Source organism: Chiloscyllium punctatum, chromosome 33 (assembly GCF_047496795.1).
Source record: "Chiloscyllium punctatum isolate Juve2018m chromosome 33, sChiPun1.3, whole genome shotgun sequence".
Lineage (NCBI taxonomy): Eukaryota > Metazoa > Chordata > Chondrichthyes > Orectolobiformes > Hemiscylliidae > Chiloscyllium > Chiloscyllium punctatum.
Genome location: NC_092771.1, coordinates 16,825,316 through 16,838,702, shown reverse-complemented (window position 1 = coordinate 16,838,702; position 13,387 = coordinate 16,825,316). Strand labels below are relative to the sequence as shown.

At 37.1% G+C, this 13,387-nt stretch overlaps 1 protein-coding gene across 1 annotated transcript in view; it reads right to left on the bottom strand.

Moving 5' to 3' along the window:
* Positions 1 to 13,387, bottom strand: part of scamp5a (secretory carrier membrane protein 5a) — a 54,907-nt gene that overhangs the window by 27,169 nt on the left and 14,351 nt on the right. Inside the window, exon 4 of the mRNA XM_072553064.1 lies at positions 12,401 to 12,520. Coding sequence (XP_072409165.1) covers positions 12,401 to 12,520 — 120 coding nt within the window. The remainder of the gene's footprint in view (positions 1 to 12,400; positions 12,521 to 13,387) is intronic.

Below are 13,387 nucleotides of genomic sequence, written 5' to 3'. Positions count from 1 at the left end.
GTTATATTTGTCATGCAGCAGGTCACAAGAACAGCAGGGTGAATGTTGCACAGGACAATGCTCAAAGGAATGAGCCATCTACTATTCTGATAAATATCCCAGAGTGCCGAGATGGAATTTAGTGAACATATGTGCAGAACTGCACTTTTGAGATTAACTTGCAAAGGATGATTTTTTCCTTTAAGAAAAATTCATAAAAGCTAACCTTAGAAAAATATAATTTGTCAGCTGACCTCCATGCAGAGCAGTTACATCATTAATTAGGGAGTCAGTATCAGATACAACACAACAGTCACACCCAAAATAAAAGCAAACATTGTTACAACACCCTTTCAATAACAATCCTCAAATAGGAAATCAAGGTCAAAAGGTTATATATCCTAACTCCACTGTCAGTAAACATGATATCTATGTACCGCTTTTCTTAATGCTTATAATACAGAGGCAGTTAATTATGAAGAGTCTTTGAAGTGGTTTAAAAATGCATAGAATTATCCTTAAAATTAAAACGATATTTTTAAAAATGGATTGCTTGAATTTTTCATCTTGTACTCATCAGGAATGCTAAACCTCAAAGGACGACAATAATTTATACTAGTAAAGGGTGATGACTGATTAACAAGTCAACTGATTAAACAAGATATTGCTATAGAGAAAGCAAAAGGGAACTTTAAGTTCCCTTAGCTCTTACTTCCTGTAGTAGAAATAATAGCAATTCTTTGAAATTTGGAATTCTTGCATTTGTCCTGATAAGTACAAGACAAAGTGCTTCGATGGCAGGACTCCCCTTTCGTCAACGTCCAAAATTGTGTGTTCAACCAAATAACTAGTTACATATAATGGGATAAAAAGGCTTGTGCAAATCATGTGGATAATTCTTATTTACGTGCCTACTGCTGCAAGTGAAGCTATTCAACCTCAGTAGAAATCTAATTACAGAAGCAACACATTTAAAAGATTGGAGCAAGTCAGTGCAATGACTAACAGGACTGCTATAAAATAGTAAGGACTTTCCTCGAGTACCACATTAATGAAGCAGCGCAATAGAACCGATCAATGGGCGGTAACAGACTGCAGGCCTGGATTTGTATTTCTACATGGACAATGTTTCCCACTCAAGTGTTCAGGACATGATAATGAAAGCACACAATAATCCTCTGCCTACCAGCATTTTGAACTCTGTCCAAATACTACATAGATGCAGGGGCAGCCTCAAAGCAGCTGGAATCAGTTGTTTAACAGTCCTACAGCACCCCTCACAGGCCACTTTAAACATGAATGTAAATATCATTTCATCTGTACTTCAGTTAATTCACACTCCTTAATGCTAGCATGATATCAGATGTGCATCTTGCAGAGATCAATGAAAACTCCCTTTACATAGTGGGTAAGAAAGATAAATGGATAGAAAAGCCAATGACTTGCATTTATGTAGGAGTGGATAGCAAGTCTAGAACCATAGCTACCTAATACATGAAATGAAGGGAGTGAAAATTTCACGTGAAGCCAGAATTGGAGGAACAAAAAGGTCTTATGGCTCTAAGATTTGAGGAAGTTAGAGACAGAAAGACAAAGCTGTTGCGCCAATCAATGATACTGCTGAAAAAACTGAAGTTAAAAACTCAACATTTGATAATCATCACATGCTGAAATCAAAACTTTTAAACGAAGGTCACAGTAAGAAATTTTAAAGTTCAAATAATTTGCTCAAGTTCAGTGCCAAAGTAAATCCTGACAGTGCACAGTTAATCAATTGCTTCAATGCTTTAAGATGGTGAAGTACTGCCATCTACTGGCAATCACTTGCAGCATAGCATCTCCTGTTAATGCAAGATTTGATATGCAATGCTGCCATTTGCAGGGGCCTGGTTTAACACCTTTAAATTAAACATTGACAAGCAGTTCAAATTGTCATTGAACATGGAGGCAGTTAATCCTTCCCAATTTCTGTAGGCAAAATACCAAGAAGAAAGAATATACATTACCACAAACCTGAAAAATAGAAATTACCATATAAAACTAGATTGAGAACACTGCCCTGCTAACACTATCAAGTCTGTTTTTCACTGCTCTGTAACACAACTTTCAACATTCACTGGGAACAGAAAATGATTTTGAGCTATATTTCAGCTGGACAAATATGACTTAAGAATTGAGATAGCCCATTTGGGAGCTGGACAACTCCTTTTATGAAGCAAATAAATAAATATTTCTTAGTATGTTCCAATATTACACATTTATTATTTTGTACAGCAAACAGGGCTGCAATTTTCATGTATTCATTTGCAAGGAGACATTATATCTAGCCTAATGATTCTCTTAGGCTATACCTATAGGTGGGTATAGTTAGAGGAATTTGTCTTTCGTCATATGTAGTTTGCAGCAGTTTGTGCCTCAGAGTGGACTTTATTCCGACTAAGGAGAAAAAGATAGATAGGAGCGCACCAAAATCTGAGAATAGGTTTTCTGATTAGCTCCTTTGGTAAGTGACACCTTACAATGTATAATGTTTTAAGTGTTACACAAGAGACGGAGAGGCACTCTTGTGGCACAGTAGTAGTGTCCACAAGCCTGGATGGAGGGGCCTGGGTTCAAAACCCACCTGTTCCAGAGGTGCATAACAACATCTGAGCAGGCTGTCAAGGAAAAATATGTTAAATTGAAAAAAATTAAAGGAAAAGTTTCATGAGCTTCTATTTTTGGGTACAGTTGTAAGAGTCAAAAACAGCAGGATTTTGAAAAATCACACATCTTTCAATCAGGTTTCAATTGGGATATGGTTGTGAGCAGAATGGATTAAATGTTAACGGCTGTAGACTTATGTCAGCCAAACAGTAACTTCCAAACCTTGTCAGGTGTGAAAACAGACTGATGAAACAACTACCAAATCGAAGTTATTGTACTCTTGTTTATTAAAGTGCTAAAATACATGAAGCATTTGCTTCAATAAGAAATTGTTTTATACAATTAAACTGGACATTTGTGACCAGAAATTGTTTCTGCTCATGAGGTTTACAGAGACTTTCAGCTCACGCGCTTATGTCATTATGATCTCATCTGGAAAGCCAAGTGATTGTTCAATGGCTTAACTTAACTATAAGGGAGCAATATGAGAAACTGATCGATCAATTTTCCAGAGGGGAAAAAAGAATGATTTATTCCTCCATTCTTTGATATGGGTTACTGCTAGCAAGGCCAGTAATTATTCTTCATTCCTAATTGTCCTTGAACCTAATAATTGCCAAGCCATTGCAAAGGACAGCGAGCAGTCAACCAAATGACTGGATCAGGAGTAAAACATCGACTCCACTAGCGAAATATGGACTTTCTTCCTCCAAAAAAGGACTTTAAGAGAACCAGATAGGTTTTTAAACAATTTATGAGTACTCAGATAGCTTTATTCCAAGTTCATTAACTCAATTTGAATCCCACCGGATGCCATGATGGGATTTGAACCCAGAATCTCCAGAGGGTGAACCAGAATCTCTGGAGTACTAACTAATGACATGACCATTAAATTACCATCTCCTCAGCATGATGAAAAATCACATTAGTCTTGTGCTAACATCCAGTTTCTTTATATGTTTTACATTATTTAGTATCTTGTGTTCAATCTTTTAAGCGTTATGGATTTTATTTTAAAATAATATATCAGTTAGATGTGTTTTTCAGGTAGAAGCTTCCCACGAGTTAATTGTTAGGCCAGTGATACTTAAACCGAATCTATTAGCTAGCATTTAAATGATTTTCATAATTTCTAATCATTCCAAAACACTTTGGTGAAGTACTTTTGAAGTGCAGTGTCTTCTACAACATGGAGAAACTTGGCAGTATGTGCACAGCAAGGTCCCATTGGAGAAATACACGCTTCAGTTCACGGTTCAATCTGTTGTTATGTAGAAGTGCCATTAAGCTCATTAAGCCAGTAAAGATATTGACAATAAACTTGAACTGTAACAGATATCAGATTCCTCAGACAAGTCTCGAGATTTACAGCACAAGAACTAAAGATTTGACAACCCAAAGGCAATTTGGCAGAGGCAACAAGGGTTGGCTCAGCCAGCAATAGGAACACCCTGGGAAAGAATATGAAAACTTCATCTGTCTCAACTGTCGGCTGAGGGTATCTAAGACAAATTCATCTTCCTGTTTTCTCTCCATTGCCTTGCAACTTTTCTGTTTATATTTATCAATTTTTCCCATGAAAGAGGCCACAGTCAACTTAATATGTACAAAAGAAAAAAAAAAAAAAAAGAGTTGTGCTCTGAAAGACCTTTTGTCTAAAATAATTCCTAAAATCTTGCTTTTCAACCTCAATGGCAATTTTAAATTCTTCTCACTTACAGGTTAAAAGGATAGAGTAACTATGTATGAGACTTAAGTTCCCTTTACATCACTGACAAAAGAACCAGAGACGGAGTTTCTCTTTACTCCTGTTATTCTATGCAACATCTGACCGTGATGAAACTGAAATTCAGTAGTAACAATCCAAAAAAGGACTGGTCAAACCCATGCAGGTAAAAGAATATAAGTGAATAAGGAAGCAGCAAGGTAGTTGGACTGATTAGATAACACTTTTAAACAGTGCAGATGTGATGAGCCAAATAGCCTCCTTTTTTGATTCGGTAACTTCTCAACCGGAGGAAACAATTTTACCAGTTAACCCTTTTAAAAAGTTAAACACCTTGATTAAATCTCCTTTTAGGTAGGGATTCAGAGAAAAAAAAAATGATGTTTCTCATGTAAACCCATACTCAATTTATAGCTGCAATGTTACTTCACAATTTTGACTTCCCATTTCAGGAAGAGAAAAATCCCACTACAGTGAGGCTTGTCTAACTCCAGTGAAGCAGCAGTGCAAAGCAATCACTTCAGTTTCACAACCTGCTAATTTAGCAAAAATAAAGAGATGTGGGGCTGCATCATTCAAAATCTATTACTAAAGAGTGAACAGCTACATTTTTTATTTGTCCCAAGATTCAGATGCTTTAGGTCATTGAATTTAAATAAAATTTTAAACATTTGTGTTTAGATTTCCTGTTAAAATTTAGCACGTTAATAAATGCTGTCTATTCAGGTTCAGTTTAGTCTCAGCTCAATTTTTAAGTTTTAAAAAAAAAAAAGTAGGGTTTAATCATTATAGGAGTAACATTCTGAAGGGGTTGAATTCCACTCATCTCATCACATCACAGCAGATTGATTGAAGACTGTTCTTGCCAAATCTCTACCTAAAAGCAGCAAACATACATGCATGCACAGACAGAGCGGAACAACCACCTTCAGGTGTTATATTATGATTTATCAAGGGTATCCAAGAAGCATGTGCAAGAGGAACTTGGATCATGGATGCAGAGAAGAAAAAAAGAAGAGTTGACTAATATACATGAGGTTGATTAAAAATGAATGATTTCTTGGCCAAAATTTGGGGGTCAGTGTTTACACAAGCTCGACCATTATGCAAAGTGATAGTGTAAGTTTCTTTGGACGTATATTCAATGACATTCAAAAATTTGAGTTGGTGCTGGTATTGTCCATATTCTTCTAGATTTTACTATTGTAGCTTGGATTTGAAGTTCTGAACATCTCAACTCAATGACAATTGGAGTTTGAATGAACAAAAACAAATAGAACAAGGACTTTCAATAATTAAACTCTACAGTAAGATTGCTATTACCAGAAATATTCTAAATCTTGCCTCAATCACTGAGCACACACAGGGTCATGGTACTTTCTGGGAAATGACAACTACTCAATTTCTAAATGAGATTTTTGGCATGCTGACAAGATTAGCTACCTTACACTTATAATCCTGAACTGCACTGTGTACCTACATCTTACTTGCAAAATCCAAACTGAAACCTCACAGCCCAAAATTTACACAATACTTGGTACTGAAAGGATGTTTTCTTGGGTAATTTCCAAAACTTCTCCTTTGGGAATCTGTAGTGATTGCTCACCTTCCTTAGTACCAGCTTAAACTAGCAATTCTGCTTCTAAACTGTTGACTCCTTCACTAGTATGAAGTTACTTTTATTGAGCATTGCTTGGCAATTAAGTACACTTCAATCGTGCTCAAGGGTTTTAGTATGGGTAACCTCAAATACAAGACCATATCAGGAACACTGCATGGAGTTTTGGTCCACTTGCTTGAGGAAGGATAGAATTGTACTGGAAGCAGTTCAAAGAAGGTTTGCTTAATTCCAGAGGTAAAAAGGTGTGTCTTATTAGGAGACATTGAGCAGTTTTGGCATTCATTTGATGAAGTTTAGAAGGATGAGAGGAGATCTATTGGAGGCTTAAAAGAAGACACTAAAGGAGGCTGACAAAGTACAGCAAATGTTACCAGTTATGGCAATAAGAGTTTTAAGGCTAAGAGGTGGCAAATTTAAACAGAGGAGCAGGATTTATGTCAGAAAGTGTTGTGAATCTGAAATTTACGACCCCAGAGTGCAGTGGACATCAGGACACAATGAATTGGAGGAGAAAGAGATTTTTTTTTTAAAAATGAATACTAGATTAAGGGGTATAAAGAGCAGACAGGAAGTGGAGTTGAGGCCAAGATAAGATCAGCCATGGTTGCATTGAGTAGTGAAGTAGGCTTGAGGGCCAAATTGCCTACTCCTGCTCCTAGTTCTTATGCTGTTGTACACCCATAATCTGACCTTAGTATTGCCTCTTAAGTTTTGACTGACAGTGCCAGAGTGCCAACGGAAATCAAAAACTAACAAAAAAAAGCAGCTCTTGGTCAGCATAATGCAAATGTTTATGCAAGTGGATGTGATGAGAAATCAGTTGATCAGAAATTAGGTTTGCTTCAAACAAACTCAAAACCTCAAACAAAAGCTCAGACAATGTAATTGCACCAGAACACAATTTCTTTTTTAATAAAAGATATATGCAAGCCTAAAGCCTGACACATTTTACTACGCTGTACCGTTAAACCTTCCACTTAGTGAAGAGTTAAAAACCTCTTAACATAACACACTGAAATTCAATATCTATTTCAAAAGATATCTTAGACAATAAAAAATGCACTGCGGTTTGCTGTAACCTTGTGGGCTGGATATCCTAACCTTGAAACATTACATTGAAGCAACTTAAATTACATTTATAAAAAGTATGATAAACAAATACTGGACAGCAACGTGCGCCAGAGGTCAAAGCAAATGAATTTAGGACTGACCAATAAGACGTAAATTCGCTATATTTCCCTTCCTCAAAATAAATTTCACACAGCAATTAACTTGATTAACATTCTCTACTTGTAAAACTAACAGCATATAAACACTATTAACTCAGCGTTTCCAGCTCATCTTTTCGCCTTTGCATCAAAGATAAATGAACAGAAGACATATGAGCATTAACATTAAACCCAGAACAGTTACTGAAGGTTTCTTCAATGAGGCAGAATGTAGTTGCCATGCAGAGTACAACTCCCAACAATCTAAGCTAGGAATAAGCTTCAAAGTCAAAAGAATGTAAAGCTTACAGAAACCCCTAGTTAGGGTGCCACAGCAACTCGGGTGTGGTAGCATCTGTAGAGAGAAACAGAGTCCTTTGTTTGAACAGTTCTGATGAAGGGTCACTGGACTTAAAACATTAAGTCTATTTTCCCATCTACAGATGTTGCCAGACCTGCTCAGCTTCTCCAGCACTGTTTTTGTTTTAGATTTTCAACACACACACAGTTCTTTCTTTTTAGCACCGAAGGTTTCGGTGTTGCCTCCATGGTAGTTTTCCCACCTCAGTCCAAAGGTTGAGAGCTCAAGTCTCACTTTGGAGACCTCAGCACATTTTCACTGTGGATGTCATCTTCACTGAGATTTAAGCTAGCCATTCTCACAGGAGAACATAAATGATCAATAGACACAATTCAAAGAAAAACCACAGATATTCACTTGATATCCTGGTTAAAATGTACCCCTCAAATCAACACCCAAACTCAATCGTTTACTTCATTCCTACTTATGGGAATTTTCTATGCACAAACTTGCTCCCGCATTAACTTACAATACAACATTTTCTACACTTCAGAAGTACTTTATTATTTGGGATTGCTGTTATTATAAATATTTTTTAAACTAATATTACCATGTGGTACAGTACTTCAACAGAAGTATGAAGACCATTTAATATTCAGAATATATAGTACAATTGAATAAAAATTTGTATTATTGCATTATCACAGAATTTGTTGACCAGGGATAGACTGTTTAAAAATAGTTTGTGGGCGGTATGGTGGCACAGTGGTTAGCACTGCTGTCTCACAGCGCCAGAGACCTGGGTTCAATTCCCACCTCAGGCAACTGTGTGTGGAGGTGCACATTCTCCCGTGTCTGAGGGTTTCCTCCAGGTGATCCAGTTTCCTCCCACAGTCCAAAAATGTGTAGTTAGGTGAATTGGCCATGCTAAAACATAGGGGAATGGGTCTGGGCAGGTTGCTCTTCGGAGGGGACTTGTTGGGCCGAAGGGTTGTTTCCACACTAAGTAATCTAATAACTTGACTAGATTAAATTTTGACTTTACTTAGCTTTGATCCTTCTCAAAATATTTGTTCAGTGTTATCAAAACTTTATGTAACAATAAACAGACATCAAGTTTGTATGTAGCATTTGTACATCCTTTGTACATTCAAAATTCTTCACACAGAATTCCACATCATTATTTCATTCATTCATTATTTAAAGAAAGAGTCTGAGAAAATTGCAATGTATTGGTCCAACATTCAATATCTGAGTGGCTACAGAGCCAGAATACAAGGGAGAGACAGACAGTCTCAGAAGCCAGCAATGACAGCAAAAGATTGCAATACTTTACCTGACCTGGTGGTGGTTTAACAGCAATATGAATTAACAAGCAAACAGCTCCATCCAGCAGCAAACATCAAGTACTGCAGCAGAAGCTCCTGCAGTCTACTACCCCAGGTGTGTTATTTGCCATTACATCGCTGTTTTAACATTGAAATAAACTGCTTATTGACACACAAGATTCACACTAGCAATTTAAATCCAGTAATTGCAAGTGGGATATACTAGACCTATTTTATACAGCTCTAACACGACAATGAATAAATGTAAGTCTAGACCAGTATAAATGCTTTCAGGCAGCTTCTGAATCACAAGCATGTTAAGATGAAACTGAGGTTTCTCCAGCTCCCTCAACTTTCAAAATTACTGGGCTCAGAGTTCGTAGCTGGAATCTGTGTCTTTGGGGATAAATAAAACAGTTCAGCCCTTCAAGCCTATCATTGCACATTGTAAATGCCACAATGAGATTGTTTCGCGACCCACTAAATGCAAAGGAAACACGGGCAATGTTGATACCAACTTTCTTCACAGTATTACTACTTAAGCCCTGGTATCATTCTGGCAATAGATACTAAGCTGCATTAAAGACTGTGTGCACGTGTGCATAGGAGAAGGGAGGTGAAAGTCCATAATTGAATGCAGTTATCCAGAATGGAGCAAACCAAGACTTCATGTAATTTCCAATCCTTTGCATTTTTACATTTTTTGTAACTGCCCATTATCGGTTTGTTATTACATGGCTATCAAGGAGCGCTTTCGACAGAAAGATACAATCCAAACCACATGCATTTATATTATACATTGTTCAGTTTTATCCTGATCTCTTTAGTGTTGTATAGGGAACTATTGTGCATGCCTTTGCAATTGGATGAAAATTCATCTTATTTGCTTATCATAGTTTTCTTTCTTAAATATAAATAAAACTGATCTTAAAAGCTTTATAGAAACAAACAAACAAACTTGAAAGAAAATAATTCAAGGATACTACAAAACCCAAAACTCAATTAATTGAATATTGATATCTATCCCAAGGTATTGAAGATGAACAGGCAAATACTCAGACTTAAGAAATAGCAGCTGTCCATGTTGTGAGAAGATTGCAGTAAATGAAAGCAATATCGAACAGTCAAGTTCCAAAGCTTTGAAGAATTATCAAAAAAAATGTCCCAGGGGAGCAGCACAGTCAAAGGAAGAAAAATATCCTTCCTGATTAAAGTTATTATATTGATTCCTTTTCTGAACCTTGCAGATAATTGATTTACACTAGGTAAGCTGTTTGGGAGTGTGGCAGGTAAAGAAAGAGATTTCATTTAATTTGTGCTATCGAGAGATCCTCTGCATTCTAACTTGACAGCTTTTAAATTGATTGTTCAATGAAGAAAAATTTTCATTTGTAATGCTCAATCGTGGTTCAAAATTATTAAAGACAATTGCTCAATGCCAGATTAACAAATCTGTTTTGATAAAAAGTGTGTGTTGAAGACAGTCAACTAAACAAAATCAGGATGGGGGTTCACAGCAAGAACTACATAGTTCGTGAACGGTTCTTATTCTGTAATGGACAAAAATTGAATTTTCAAATCGTTGGAGAAGGTAAACAGTACATCAATAAATTGCATCCCTCAGAATTCACTGCACCCACAAATCATAGAATCCCTATGGTGTGGAAGCAGGCCATTCAGCTCACTGATTCCACACCAACCTTCTGAACAGCATCCCACCGAGGCCCACCCCTTATCTTGTAACCTTGCATTTCCCATTGCTAACCCACCTAGCATACACATCTTTGGACACTACACGCAATTTAGCCTGGCCAATCCACCTAATCTGCATATCTTTGGATTGTAGGAGGAAACCAGAGCACCTGGAGGAAATCCATGCAGACACAGGGAGAACATGCAAACCCCATACAGACTATAGTCAGAAGGTGGAATCGAACTCTGGCCCCTGGCTCGGAGAGGCAGCACTGCTACCCACTGAGTCACTGTGCCACTCCAGAAAGTTCTCACCCAATATATTGATCAAACAGGCTGGGTGCCCTTCTACTAAATCTAAAATCACCTAGCCTTACAAAATACTGGTACTGGCATTGGTAGTATTTGACAGTTTGCATATCTTAAGTCTGAACGCCAATGATATGTATACTTTTCATTCTCCCAAAGGAGAATTTTATATTGAGCATTATACAAATGAGAAAGGCCCACCTAGGACTGAGATGAATGCTTACAATATATCATTTGGAATTCAAAGAGTGTTTTTGGTTTTAAGTCTGTGACAGTGACTTTGAGTTAGCAAGTAATTTTGTACAGAGTTCAAAACAGCATCTCACAAAAAGCATGAGATTAAGAGATCAGAAATGCCTGGTGAGATAATTGAAGTATTTAATAAATTGAGTTTTCAATTACCTACATAAAAAGGCAGTCAGGAGCCATAAGGAGGTCAGTTCAGAAGAATGAAAATAATCTATACCATCAGAAGGGCAGTTTTAGTTTTCCAGGCCAGAGGTCAAAAGTAGTTGCAAGCTGTTTTAATGTTAAAATAGGAGGGCTGGAAAACGGTCCTAAGCCTTTCTCAAGAGCTCAGTAAAAAGGTCAATCAGCAAGCCTGTTAGTGTGTCACTAGGAAAGATGGGGGAGAAACACGTCTGGTGAAATGTGTAGGAAGTCACCAAAATGCAATGCTTACAACCGTTGCAGTTTAATAGGAAATTTTAAAAGTGAAGATCAGAGTGGGGTTGAGCATCTGTAAAGGATATTGCTGGGAAACAAAAAGGTTGAATCTTTCTTTGTGCTGTTCATAAGAGCTTTCCAACTTATCAAAGCTTTTTTTGTATAATAACCTAACATACTTCTGTTAAAAGTACATGGACTGCCTTGTGCTAGTTAATATGTTCAGTGACTGCCCCAAGGCAAAAAAAAAGATCTATCAAGTGAGGTTTAATTCTGGAATCTGATTTGTCCAATATTCGCATCAGCTGGGATCACCGAGACTGAAATAACCCTTCCAACCTCAAAGATTACTAGCATCAACTCCTTAAGGCAAAAGCAGAGAAATGTGTGTTTTGCAATGCTTCAAAAACCAACGTGACCATTACGATAGCAAGACTAATTATTCAGCTTGATGCACTAGTTATAACTGGTAAAGATAAGATTACATGGCGTTAAGGTATATGTCTGAGTCAGGAGCTAAAAACTGATCACACGGAGACATAAACCTTTACAAAGTTTGCGGTTACACCTACAGAATATGGATTTGTATCTGGATTCCAGGAGGTAAATGGCATGTTTACAGTTCAATGTCCTACCTAGGCTCATTATTCAAAAATATGATTACATATATTTTAATCAGTGTAGAATTCAGTGTGCAAGCAGAGAAGATTAAACCATTTAATTGGTTCATCCAACTTGCATGGACTCTATGACACAGAAACTGAATAGAAATTTCACAGTTTTGAAATATAGACACAATCAACTTTAATGCCCTTGAAAGAAAGAGGGTCTGTAACAATGTTTGGAAGGTTAGAGATGTTACTGGGGTCCACAGCACATCTAGGATACAAACACATTCACTGGTGATATAGTTCTCATACTCACGCATCCAAAGGTAGTAAATGCGTTTTGCCAGGACTTTGTGGGGTTCTGGAATTTCATTAAAATCCTGGTAAAAACACGGTTTCAACGGAATGAACTTTGGGAGCGGTGGAAAATTGTTTTCTAGAAAATAAAAGCATTATGTTTAGAATAATGTACAAGTAGTCAGGTTTAAAATAATTTAAGATTTGCTGTTTATTAATAATGGTGAATCTTAGGCACCACTGCAAAGTTAAAGAATGTTGCTTTATACTGGATCTACTTCTGGACAGCAACAATTCCTCCTACTCCTCCTTTTATCTTCCTACCATATTAGTTTTTCCAAGCCCTTAGATGATTGTTTCTGAATATAGTTGGATAACTGGGCTGCATTTCCTTTATTATCCAGCCCCCTTCATTAACGGTTTCTCTTACTTTCCCAGCTCTCATTCATTTAGGTCCTCAGACCCACAAAGTGAATATGCCATAGCATTTCCAAGTTGACTGAAAGCATGCTCTCTTGCCATGTTACATTCCCTTTTCCACAGTGAGGGCAGACACACAAGGAGTTTCTGCTCCATTCCTTTTACCCATCACTATTTACCAGGCTTCTGTTTGTACTTCCATAACATTTTTCCTGATCCAGGTCTAATATTTCTTCGCTCTGCAGAAATAATGTTCTTTTGAACCAGCTTTTACTGTGATGATCCTATGGGTTTCAGATGTGTATTTTGTTCTGCTTTTTTTTGTTTTAAAAACAATGTTTTAAGACAGAGGTGCCAGATATCGATTGAAAACTTAAACAGTTTGTTAGATCTTTGGGTCATATTTTTAAAAGTTGGAACAATAGAAGCAGTCTGATGGGGTGTGGTCAAGCTCTGGCAGAACCAGGATTTTTAGTTTGAGTTTTCAGCATTAGCAGTTGTTGCTAGGTCTATTGCTGCAGTACATCTCCCCCCTGCTAACTCAATTCTCTTGATGTTGTTCCTCTTGGGGTTGCATGGGAGACAA